This window comes from Aegilops tauschii, chromosome 3 (genome assembly GCF_002575655.3).
Source record: "Aegilops tauschii subsp. strangulata cultivar AL8/78 chromosome 3, Aet v6.0, whole genome shotgun sequence".
Classification (NCBI taxonomy): Eukaryota; Viridiplantae; Streptophyta; class Magnoliopsida; order Poales; family Poaceae; genus Aegilops; species Aegilops tauschii.
In genome coordinates, this window is record NC_053037.3 from 590,968,342 (window position 1) to 590,981,477 (window position 13,136).

At 49.0% G+C, this 13,136-nt stretch overlaps 1 protein-coding gene across 1 annotated transcript; it reads right to left on the reverse strand.

Moving 5' to 3' along the window:
- Positions 1 to 9,934: 9,934 nt before the first annotated feature.
- LOC109784511 (glucan endo-1,3-beta-glucosidase GIV) lies at positions 9,935 to 12,560 on the reverse strand. Its single transcript, XM_020343109.3, has 2 exons — positions 12,408 to 12,560; positions 9,935 to 11,010 (listed from the first exon to the last, which is right to left on the reverse strand). Exons 1-2 carry the CDS (start codon positions 12,556 to 12,558, stop codon positions 10,010 to 10,012), a joined length of 1,152 nt encoding a protein of 383 aa, XP_020198698.2. The 5' UTR covers positions 12,559 to 12,560; the 3' UTR covers positions 9,935 to 10,009.
- Between the last annotated feature and the right edge of the window lie 576 nt (positions 12,561 to 13,136).

The window sequence follows — 13,136 nt, forward strand, 5'->3', positions numbered from 1 at the left end:
GTGTGTTTGCAAACTCAGCGGGGAACTTGTATCGTTCGTGCAGCTTCGTGAAGAGGAGGCTGCGCAAATTCCCTCGGTCCTTATGCCTTAGGTTCTCAGTGTTGATCGAGACGGTGCTCCGGAGAATGCACCCGAGCTGAACCGAGTACCCCTTGACTACTTGTTTGGGCGCCGTTGGATGCCCGTCGGAGTTCACTTCAGTAAATTCCTCCTTGACGGTGCCGAGCACGCTCGGGCGCCGGTCCTTCCGTTGCCTCTTCGGTTGGCTGCCATCTGTGCGTGCGCCGCCATCATCAGTGGTGGCATCCTCGGCGGCACCATCAGTGGTGTCATCCCCGACCCCACTAGGGGTTGTGTAGTCAGGATCGGTGTCTTCCGCGGCATCGTCCTGATAGCGGTGAGGTTCTTCCTCCAGCTCCTGGTACAGCTCCCAGAATTGCTTGCTGCCCGAACCTCCGGCCTCATCGTTGTGGGCCATGTTTCGCTCTAAATAGGAAAAAAGTTTGGTCAAAAAGTTGGTTATTGTCAAGGAACAAGATCATGGTCTCATCATTTAGGGTTTGTCGACACCGAGGCATCCTAAAAGCTAATCTTTTATCATTTAGGGTTTGTCGATGCCGAGGCACCCTAAAAGCCTAAGCGTACATCATTTAGGTTCTCATCGACACCGAGGCACCCTAAAAGCCAAGGTTTTATCATTTAGGGTTTGTCGACGCTAAGTTGTGCCTAATCACTTGGCTCTATTGCCACCTATGGTTTAATGCAGCAAGAATAAAGGGGCAGTTGATCCTACTTAATTAAGTACTAAGATACCCCGGCCCATGCATTAGTCGCAAGTACCCCATATGTCCTTTTCTTAGCAAAGTCATGCTAAAATTCACGGAAAATTTCAGCATGACCTTTGCTGAAAATAGGACATATGGAGTACCCGAATTTGCCGGAACGGAAGTTAATCGACATTCCGGCAAACTCAAGGGTCTCTCGGGGTACCTGCAGCAGCATCACAAGTTGACAAAATTCCCAAGTAGTACATCAGCAGCATCACAAGTAGTACCAATGAACATATAGTCCAGCACATTATGAATTTCGATAAATGACAGCAAGTTAACTCATTCTAAACATATAGTACCAATGAACATATAGTCCAGAACATATAGTCAGGCAGCAGCATCTATTTACCCACTTGAGTTAGGCTCGTCCACACGTAAGTTATCTTATAGTCAGCAAGTAGTACAGCAGAAGCATCACAAATCTGAGACAAGAAGTAGCACAATGCTCACCAATATTGATGAGAGGGTACTCATAACAGTAGCACAATACTCACCAATATTGCAATCAATAAAAACTGTAATGAAGCTAGGGCAGACTAAGAAACTGGTTCATAAACCAGGCTCCCCAATATTTCAATCTGATATTCTACAGTTTTCAATAAGCTAGGGCAGATAGCAGATAAGCTAGGGCAGCTAGTGGAGCAGGGCAGGAAGCAGACCTTCCTGTTAGGCAAGGAAATAATGAGTACCAGGAATATAAATGCAAGAGCATATGTTTTCATAGGTGGCAAATTACACCTACAGCGTAGCGTAGCATTAATGAAACCAGTTATAACAACAGCATAGCATTAGTGAAAACTTGAAATGCAACGGTAGTAGCGTTTGGCTGCCACAAACTAGAATGCAGGAACAGGACATGTATGAAACTTGAGATTGTGGGAAAATAGTCACTATCTGTAGCAGTGCTCAACTTGCATAGAGGCAGTTAGATTGACAGGAGAAACAACGGAAGAAGAGCTCAAGGATTATAATTCCTCTGCTTGGATGATCACAACTTGCACAGAGGCAACAAGGCATGATGACTAAAAAAATGAATCTTAATTAATGGCTACTAGTAAAAAAAGGTGATACTACTAGTATAAAACACAAGAAAGACACCACTTATAAATCCCTAAACATAGATGAACTGCAAAAAGAATATTCAGTGTTCAGTACACCAAGCTCCAATATAAACTGCTGACTATGATTGGTGATCCCCCTACTTCAACCTCCTGATGGCTACTACTTGGACACAAAGTTTTTCTCTAACTTAGCAAACCAACAAATCTCCTTGACTTCACTCTTGCTTCAAAGCACACACCAACTTTCCTAATTGACTGCCTAGCTGCCTCTGCCTCCGCTGCTCCTCTGCTGGTTTAGCTCTCCTTCTCACCTAGTACCTCCTAATTTGCAAGCAACTGCAATGCAACAACCACTGACTCTGTGATTGATCCATCTATTTCTCCTGCCCTCCTCACTCACCCTCCTCTATACAAACAAAAAAAATCTTCTTAGGGGGAACCAATTAAGTAATGGAACTGCTTAGGAAATTAAGTAATGGTCGACACCAACTCGTACACGATGCCTAAATCCAGTGCTTGTTTGACTTTACTGAATTACCAACGCATGGCACACAACACATTTATATTTTGTCAGGTCACACAACACTTGTTCTGCAAATCTTAGTGAACTTTTGAGTGCATTTATCACTTGTTGGAGTATGCTACAGCTTCTGCAAATCACAAACTCCTTTAGTTTACATCTCAGTTTTAGCTAACACTACAGTTTCAGTGAAGGAGTCATAACTGAATAACAGGCACTATAAATGAATTTGATGGCATCAAACTAAATTTTCAAACTCACAGCAACAAATTGAACAGTGAGTAAGCCTGAAGATTCTTCTTTTGCAAACCCCCCAACCCTAGCTACTTAATTCTCCAACCCCCTTTCCTTGTCCAAAATTCTCCAACCCCCAACCCTAGAACACATTGGGGAAGCGGCTCGGGTGCTCACTGGGGAGGTCGAGGGCGACTCGGGGTAGCCGGAGCTAGTCGAGGCGGCGCGAATTCGGTGTCGAGTGGTGGCGATGGTGGCCGAGGCGGAGGAAATCGGCGGGTCCGGGTCCTTGTAGTCGAAGAGGAAGACCTCCTCCAGGTCCTCCTCCTCCGGCTCGGGGCGCGGGGGCGCGGGGGAGCTGCAGTGGTGGGGGCGCGGGGCGCGGGGGACCTGCAGTGGTGGGGGGGTGCGGGGGCGGCGGGGGTGGAGTCCGGCGGGGGTCGGGGCGACGGCGTCGTGGGTCAGGTGAGCACGCGGGTGGACTGGCGAGGGAGAGGGACGAAGGGGATCTGGCGAGGGAGAGGGAGGAATTAGCTAAGGGGGGAAACTTACTAATGGCGCACCCCGAAGCGGTGCGCCATTAGAATGTTTTTTTTACATAGCAACGGTGCACCCACGATCGGTGCGCCATTAGTAATCTTTTTTTTATATAGCAATGGCGCACCAGCCAGAGGTGCGCCATTAGTAATCTTTTTCTTATATAGCAATGGCGCACCAGCCAGAGGTGCGCCATAAGTAAAAAAAATTATTATTTTTTGTTGCATCTAATAATTTTTTAGAAAATGAATATGAATATGAAACAGTAATAATTTTTTAAAAAATATCATCAAATTTGTTATTTGAAAATATTTATGAATATGAAAAAATATCATCAAATTTATTATTTGAAAATATCATCAAATTTGTTATTTGAAAATATAATCAAATTTGTTTTTTTTGCAATTTTAGTTGCATTCATTTGTGACGGTGGAGCGGGCCGGGGAGGGTGCGGGGGAGGGTGTGGGGGTCGTCGGCGGCGGTGGAGCGGGCCGGGGAGGGTGCGGTGGGTCGTCGGCGGCGGTGGAGCAGGGGAGGGTGCGGTGGGTCGTCGGCGGCGGTGGAGCGGGGGAGGGTGCGGGGGGTCGGCGGCGGCCGGTGGAGCGGGGTAGAGGGTGCGGGGGGTGCTCGGCGGTGAGGGGGACCGGATCTGGCGAGGTGGGATAGCGATCGAGATGGAGGGGGATCGAGATCGAGTGTCCATGAAATTTAAAAATATTCATGAGTTCAAAAAGTGCCCATCAAATACAATCGAGAAATGAAGGCTACAATTTAAATACAATCAATCTTAGCTAGCTATCTGTTCACAATCTTCTTGCCCTTATTTTTCGTAAATGGAGTTCTTCTCTTGAACGGACGTCCTTTAGGTAGGGTGGTCCTGCTTCTTCTTGTGGTGTATGCTAATACTTCATCATCGTCGTCATGTTCCATCTTCGGGTCGCCGTACTTGTCGAAGTCTTGCTCATTGGCGACTCCATCCATTCCGATGATCTTCCTTTTTCCTCTCCTCACAACAACACGACTGGGCTTTGACGGGTCGGTAATGAAGAAGCATTGGTCCACTTGGGAAGCCAGTACCCATGGCTCATTTTTCGCGGTGACGTTCGCGCCTGCGGTCTTGGATTTGGCTTCGGGTATAACCATGGTGGTGAAATACCGGTCTTCTTTTATGACGCTCTTGGCCCATCTGACATGGAACATCGGGACCTTCTCTCCAGCGTAGCTCAGCTCCCATATCTCCTCGATCCTTCCGTAGTATCTATCCTTGTCGTTACCGGTGTAGGATTCCATCATTACCCCGGAGTTCTGATAACCATCGCTCTTCATGTCCTTGTCCTCGGTGTAGAATGTGTAGCCGTTGATATCGTACGCCTCATACGTCATCAGGTTGTGCTCGGCGCCCTGTGACAAGGCGAATATGAGTTGTTCTTCCGCGGAAGAATCCTCATGTAAAGGGTACGACAGAAGCTTCTGCTTGAACCAACGCGTGAAACATGAGTTGTGCTCTATTATTATATCTCCGTCCGTCCTCTGTTGGCCTCGGTCATTGTACGTCTTCTCAATAAAGGTTTTGTGCTCTACCACCCAAGGATCGACCACGTCTATGTGTTGTAGCGCGACTAGGTTTGCTCTTTCAAAGTCGGCGAGTCGACCATCGAAGTCGACATGCATTTCGCGGCGACCCTCACGGTGACCCCATCCAGCGAGCCTGCCGAGGTGCCTGTTGACGGGCAGACCAATGGGGTTCTCGATGCCTAGATAATTCGTGCAGTAGGAGATGCACTCTTCGGTCAGAAAGCCCCTGGCTATGCTTCCCTTTGGACGTGACATGTTGCGAACGTATCCTTTGATGACACCATTCATCCTTTCGAATGGCATCATGCTGTGCAGGAACGTCGGCCCGAGTTGGATGATATCCTCCACGATATGGACCAGCAGATGCACCATAACGTCGAAGAATGCGGGCGGGAAGTACATCTCAAGCTCGCATAGTATCACCACGATCTCTTCATGTAGCCTTCTGAGTTGCCTCACGCCAACCGACTTCCGAGAGATGACGTCGAAAAAGTTGCATAGGCCAAATAGCGTTTCACGGACGTGCGCGTCCATGACCCCACTGATTGCAACTGAAAGTATCTGCGTCATCAGCACGTGACAGTCGGAGACTTCATCCCGCTGAACTTCTGCTTCGCTGAGTCTAGGTATCTGCTTATCTTCCCCGCGTAACCGTAAGGAGGTTTTACTCCTACGAGGCAGGTGAAAAATTGATCGATCTCCTCCTGACTTAGAGTGAAGCACGCGGGAGGGAAGTCATTTCCGGTCTTCTTGGCCTTTTTGCCTTTGCGACGACTTTCCGTGTCCTGCTTCGCCTCATCATCATCATCATCATCATTAGCGTGAAGCTCCTCCCTGATGCCCATTGATTTCAAGTCCGCCCTTGCTTTCGGCCCATCTTTGGTCCTCTCTGGCATGTTGAGGAGGGTACCAAGCAGACTCTCGCACACGTTCTTCGTGATATGCATGACATCAAGGCTGTGAGGCACACGGTGGATCTTCCAGTACGGCAAGTCCCAGAAAACAGACCTCGTTTTCCATACCTTCAGCAGCGGCTCTGGCGCCTTTCGCTTCTTTCCCGGCTCTGGCGCCTTTTGCTTCTTTCCCGGCAGTGGGCAATCTTTCCAATTTTTCAACAGCTCGTCTATTTCCTCGCCGCTCCTCGTACGCGGGCGTCTTCGGGGTTCGGTTTCACCATCGAACAGATCCTTCCGTTTCCTCCACGGGTCATCGTCACGAAGCCACCTTCGATGTCCCATGAACACGGTTTTCGAAGACCCAGGATCTCTATCTAGCTGGTGATACGTTGTGTCATCGATGCACCTGACGCATCCAGAAAATCCGTGGACCACCTGCCCCGCGAGATATCCGTAACCGAGATAGTCGTGCACCGTCGTGAGCAGTGCGGCTCTCATAGGGAAATATTCTTTCTCTGCGGCGTCCCACGTATTGGCTGGCGTTTTCCACAGCGTGTCTAGCTCCTCTTTCAGCAGCCCCAGATACAGATTGATGTCGTTCCCTGGTTGTTTCGGCCCTTCAATTAGCATACTCATGTGAATGTACTTCCTCTTCATGCACAACCAGGGAGGAAGGTTGTACATCCACACAAACACAGGCCAGGTGCTATGTGTGCTTCTCTGGCTGCCAAACGGATTGACTCCATCGGTGCTCGCGTCCAGCACGATGTTCCTTGGATCCTTCCCAAATTCTCGGTGTTCGAAGTTCAACGCTTGCCACTGGCATCCATCCTTAGGGTGACTCAGCATCTTGTCTTTTTTATTTATCTCCGGATCATTTCCGTCATCTTCTCGCTTCTTCTCCTCCCTATCTGCATGCCAACGCAGGAGCTTTGCTACATTAGGGTCCGCGAAATACCGCTGCAGACGAGGAGTGATCGGAAAGTACCACACCATTTTTCGAGGAGCTTTCTTCCTCTTCTTGTATCGAGTGACGCCGCACACCGGACATATGGTAGACTCCGCGTGCTCGTCCCGATAAATGATGCAATTGTTCATGCACACATGGTATTTCACGTGCGGTAAATCCAGAGGACACACGATTTTCTTCCCCTCCTCGAAACTGGTCGGGCACTTGTTCCCCTTGGGAAGACGTTCATGCCAGAATGACATGTTCTCGTCGAAGCATGCGTCGGTCATTTTATGTTTTACCTTCATCTCCAGAGCCATGAGCGTTACTTTCAGGCGGGTATCCTCGGGCCTGCATCCTTCATACAATGGAGTAACCGCGTCTATCTCCAGTTGATCCAGCTTGGCTTTCTCTCGGGCGGCAGCTCTTGCGTTATCCGTCTGCTTGAGAAGCAGCTCTTGAATATGAGGGTCCTGCACCCAGCCCATCGATGGTCCATCGTCGTCTGCTCCGCCGGCATCTTCATCTTCATGATCATGCCCTTCGTCTGCTCCGGCATCTTCCTCATCATCATGTCCGGCATCTTCTACATGATGACTGTGTACAGCATCACCGTCGTGATCATGTCCTGGAGATTCTTCGTCTTCTCGCCCGCCCGAGCCGCGGTGGTTGTCTTGCTGCCCTTCCTCATTTCTTGCCCGGCCCCCATGGACGACTTCATAGTCATCTTCATCACCTTGCCACCGATAGCCATTCATGAAACCACGCAAGAGCAGGTGGTCCCGCACCTGCCCGGAATCCGGGTCCGCAATAAGGCTCCTCAGCTTGCATCTTTGACACGGACATCTTATCGCCGTCTCGTTCTTTTCAAGCATCTCGGCCTTCGCGGAGCTCAAAAACCTATTCACGATGCCTTCGGTCATCGTGCGGACCATGGTCGCCTGTGGGGTAGAGCAAAACGATATTTTAGAACCAAGAAAAAATTTGGCATGACTTTCCCTAAAAATAGGACCAAAAAGAATGCATAGTGCCAAAATTCTCGCCGAAACGGAAATGAATCAACATTCCGGCAAAATATTGGCAACTATCGCATTTCAAATACCGGTACCTGCAAACACAAACATATATGCAACACCACAAACATACATAGATCTAGCTAGGCCATAAAAAGTGCATGTGCACGTTGTTGGAGGGAGAACAACATAAAGATAGCTTCCCCCTTACTTACCTATCAAAAAAGGTAATTTAACCACTTAATTTGGATGAATTTATGGTGCAAATGAGGTGAGGAGGAGGAGGCAGCCGAGACAAGTTTGGAGGAGGAGGTGGAGAGAATGAAGTGGGGAAAGTGAGTGGGTAGTGTGGCTGTCCAAAATATCTAGCTCGTCCCAGGTTACTAATGGCGCACCTGCTGGTGGTGCGCCATTAGTAGTTTTGCAAAAAAAACACTAATGGCGCACCAGGAAATAGTGCGCCATTACTAGATTAAACTAGTAATGGTGCACTGTTCCCTGGTGCGCCATTAGTAGTTTTGCAAAAAAATAAAAAAATAAAAAAATATAGTAGTGGCGCACTATGAGGGTGGTGCGCCATTACTAGTTAGAACTAGTAATGGCGCACTGTGCCCTGGTGCGCCATTAGTATGTTTGGAAAAATAAAATAAAATTGTTACTAATGGCGCACCGCGTGTCTGGTGCGCCATTAGTGTCTTTCAGACTAATGGCGCACCAGCCCGTGGTGCGCCACTACTATGTCTGGTGCGCCATTAGTGGCCATTCCATCTATAGCCCTTTTCCTAGTAGTGTTACTCGAAGAAAACAGTGCATCGATTGATCAGGTCATCTGAATTCTAAATTATGCAACCTTTAGTAACCAGCAAGCATGGTAAGAGCCAATTCCAGAAGTTTACACTCCATTAAGCTAATGAAAACTATATGGACAAAGTGGTGACAGTAAATGTGAAAACGGCGACATTACCATGATATACTCATAGGGTAACACAACAACTGCTATAATCCAGCGTCCCGACTGATTAACTGAACATGATATGTTGAATAGAATACACAATGTAATAAAAAAAATGGATTCTCACATCACATCAGAGGAAAATGTTAAGCAATCCTAAGTAGCAAGTACTGCAATGGAACCATTGAGGAATTTTGGGTGTCACATACTCCTGCTACTGGATGTCATGGTGATCAATCTGGAAAGGGGAAGATTCCATCCACTGGGATAATGCAGCATCCAATCAAAGTATAGCAAGGATTCCACACAAACCCAATCTAACATTGAGATAGTCCACCATCAACATGCGAGTGAGGGGGGAGACGAGGAGACTGGATCACTGGAAGGAGAATGGGGATCCCCGCGGCTGATGAATCTGAGAACGGCCCGCCCAGGGCTCCCGTGGTGAGCTCAGACCCGACCCGTCGAAGGTAGGACAGACGGGCGCGTGCCCAGCATCTATCCGGCTATAGGTCAAGCAGTCCCTAGAGAAGTGAGGTCGAGGACACGCCCGGCGATGGGCGGCGGCTCCGAGCGGCGGGAGGCCTGATGGGTTTAGTCGGCGAGGGTGGTGGTGCGGCCGTGGCGGTGAGAGCGTGGATGTAGGCGGTAGGTGGAATGCTTGCTGCGGCGGCGAGCAGAGCAGGAGTAGTCGTGTGCAGCGTCCGGCGAGCGAGCCGCACGAATTGGGGGAAGAGGTCCGGCAAGCGAGCCTGATAATGCGTGAGCCCACTTCAAATTTCGTGTTCACTACCCGGAGTTTTTCGGGTTTAAAATTTTAAAGAATGAAAATGACGTGAGAACAATGTAAAACCATGGTGCCATGATATGGTCTCTAGAGATAGAGAAAAGATTAGGCAGAGAAGATGTTTGCCAGTATGCATGATTGATTTCATACTACTCCGTATTTTTTTATTCTCTTTATTACGAGGTTATTATTTTGTTAGAAAATGACAGAAGAACTCTCCCCGTGGTTGACTTTTTTTAAGGTAATTTTTTCAGAGAGGGGAGGTGTTTTTGGCAAAAGACCCCTCTAACGTCGTTTATTGTGGACAGTTAGTCCACGTCAGCAAATGGTGGGCTCCATCTGTCATAATCATTATATGTTTTTTGCGGAAAGTCGTAATCATTATCAAATGAGCCAAAGCCGCCAACTAGTGTTTTTTGCAAAAGATTAGGCCGAAAATCAGTGGTTTCTGGCAGAAATTCGTAAACTAGTGTTTTATGCAAACCTATGCTTCAATGTGGTGGTTTTCTGCAATTCATTTGGTCTCTAAAGATAGAGAATAGATTAAGCAGAGAAGATGTTGGCCAGTGTGCATGATTGATTTGATACTACTCCGTATTTTTTATTCTCTTTATTACTAGAATATTATTTTGTTAGGAAATGTGCATGCATCAATCTAGTGTCCACCACCAAACCCATGCGAGTTGGTGTGGTTGGCCGCCGCCAGTCTTGCTCCTACGAAATTGATGGGGTATACGGGCGTTTTGTTGGGGTAGAAGAGCCCAAAGTGCCTCTCTGTCTCAGCCCCGGGCTTCTGGTTCTCGTTGAACATGGCGAACACGTACGCCTCCATGGGCCCAGGCTTCCTGGGCGTGCCGTGCGCCACGTGGTTGATGAGGCCCTGGTTGTACGCCCGCGCGTTCTCCGGCGTCGCCCCGAGCCCGCCGGCCGACGGCCACCCGCTCTCCGACACCACCACCCTCACGCCCGGCGCCCCGGCCTTCTCCAGCGCGGCGTACATGGCGTCGACCATGGCGCTGAAGAGGTTCGTGTAGACGAGCCCGCTGCGGGCGTCCCTCACGGGCGTCGCGCCCGGCTGGAACGTCGCGTAGTTGAGCTTGATGTCCCTCGGGTTGCTGCTGTAGGCAAAGTACGGGTACACGTTGGCGAGCAGCGGCGCGCTGGTGCTGGCCAGGTGCCGGGCGATGTCGACCATGTAGGGCTGAGCGAACACCGCGGCGGAGGGTGGGTAGGAGTTGGTGAGCACGTCGAACCTCACCGCCGTGGACACCTTGATGGCGCCGCCCAGGCCGGCCGCCGCCAGGGCCTTGTTGAGGTTCCGCATGGCCGCCAGGATGCGCTGCGCGGTGCCGCCCGTGACCTCGTTGCCGACGGCGATGTACCGGATGGTCACCCCGGCGCTGTGGTAGGGTTTTACGTGGGCCTGCACCCAGGAGCTGGCGGCGGACAGGCTGCCGGCGAGGGCGGCGACGTCGTTATTGGTGGTGCCGAGCATGAGGCTGATGCCGGAGCCGCGGAGCGCGTCGAGCGCCTGGAGCTGGATGGAGTAGATGCGCATGTTGGTGATGCCCTTGGACTTGTAGAGCTGCACCACTTCCCTCGGCGGTGGGAGGTTGTTTGCGATGATGCCGTAGCACACGCCGATGGATTGCACGCCTGCACCGTATAATAATTTATTATGGAAAATTAATATCCAGATAAAAATGGCTAAAATCCACTGTACTTTGAACATAATATTGACCACAATAAACCAGCAAACTAAGTGAAAGGCAGTCGTGATTGTGTTCCCTACCCTAGCCGCCGCCACGCCTGGTGACTAGGGAAGAGATTTTCTTCCTCCGATCTCAGCCGGCCAGGGCGTTGGCCCCCTCTCCCTCCGGCTGCTCCGGCGGCAGGAGGGAGGGGGGACCCCGTTCCTCCGCTCTGTAGTTAGGTTTTGGATTTGTAGGTCGTGGTGCGCCGTTGGGGTGGTGGGAGCGGCGCCCGGACGAATAAATCTGCCTCAGCTTCACTCCCACACCGGCGGTGTCCTTCATGCCGGCGTCTCGGAGTTGATGGCATCGTGTGTTTGCCGATCCTTCAGATCGGCTGTGTTTTGGTTCATGGATGGTGTCGGCGAGGCGGCGGCGGCGACTCCATCATGTGTGTCTCTCCTTCTACTCTGTCCCCGTTGTTGTGGCGTTGTCTCCGACGTCATGGTGGAGCAGGGAGGTTTTATCGTCCAGGAGTATGCGCAGACGGTTGTCTGTGCAAGTGACAGCTGGAAGATGGTGCATCCCGTGCTGGGTTTGTGGTTGGTGGCTGACAGTTCTGGTTTCCTCCTTCGACGTCGTTGTCGTGCGGGGGTGTCAGATCTAGAGTTTGATGGCGTGTCCGGGGACATGTTGCCCCGGTCTGATTCTTTCAACGGCAATGGTTTTGCTTCTGGCAAACTACTTTCGAGGTCCGTAAAGCTGCTGATCAGCGATGGAGCCGCGTCGAGCTCGGGTGAAGAGGTGATCTGTTTTCTTTCCCTTTGGTGGCCGCTTCGGTGGTGTCGGAGGAGAGGAACAGGCGCTGGTATTTTGCATAGGATTATCCTATCTTTTCAGTCTTGTAATGTTGGTGCTTACGTGCCTTGTAACCGGATCTTTATTTTATAAATGAGACACGTATTACCATGTGAAAAAAAAACTAAGTGAAAGGCATATATTGGTCGATGTCACAATACTTTGGGGGGAACTCTTCGTGTGGATATGAAACCTTTGTTTTTCGCGGGATGTGGCTATGAAACCTTTTTCCCGTGGATATAGTTATGAAACCTTAACGGTATCAATATACATATCCGACAATTTTATTATTGTTTTGATAGTAGAACCAGACAAGAATGTATGGGTCATATATTAAAAACAGTACGAACATACAACTGCTTTACAAACACGCTCTGCTTTATAGGAGACAGAAATAGTAGAACCCGGCAAGAAGGGGTCATTTAAGTCAAAATTCAGTAATAGATACATACATAAACATCTAAATACATGTACATACAAAACCACATATATACAAAGACGTACCTGAAGGAAGGGAAGCGAGGAAGACTCCGGCAAGCAACGCCAATGCAAACACAGCAGAAAAGCCTCGCAAGCTCGGCATCGTATTCGACAGCCCCGATTTACTCTGCTCTCTCCTCCAACAATGCAATGTACTACAAGCGTACTGATGCATATCACAAACCGGCCTGGGCAACCATATATTTATACTCACTACTAAATGCGTACACGTTGATATTAGATAGTATATTAATTGCATGCATATCTTAGGTAGTAGGATATTATTTGCTATTAATTATTTGATCTCTGGATGCTGGAGCTAATATTTGATATGGTATTAATGCACGCTAAACATATATAGATATAGATATAGGAAAATGGTTATCTTCCTGACATGATGGCATAGGAAGAGAGCCCCTCTAGGAAAATGGTTATAGATATAGATATAGATATAGATATATAGATATATAGATATAGATATGGATTCTCCATGTGTGAAATTACAAAAGTGCACACTGACACTAGTGCAAGGGCGCCATATTATAAAGGTCAGATTTGTAATTGCTTCTTGGCAGTCTCCTCTCCTATTCTGCCACCGCATCTGTATAATATCAACATATTTCCTCATTCATATTTTCACGATTGGATTTGTAACTGTTTCTTGGTGGGCTCTTCCCCCATTCATGTACACTTGACCTGCCTATCTTCCTGACGGCATGATGGTTTTACATTAATGGAACGAAAGTGGCAAAT

Bases quoted from the DNA above. Each gene is read 5' to 3' on its own strand.
- LOC109784511 (XM_020343109.3), bottom strand. From the start codon at position 12,558: ATGCATCAGTACGCTTGTAGTACATTGCATTGTTGGAGGAGAGAGCAG. The intron at 11,011-12,407 runs GTACGTCTTTGT...TATACGGTGCAG, and splicing joins CCTCGCTTCCCTTCCTTCAG to GCGTGCAATCCATCGGCGTG.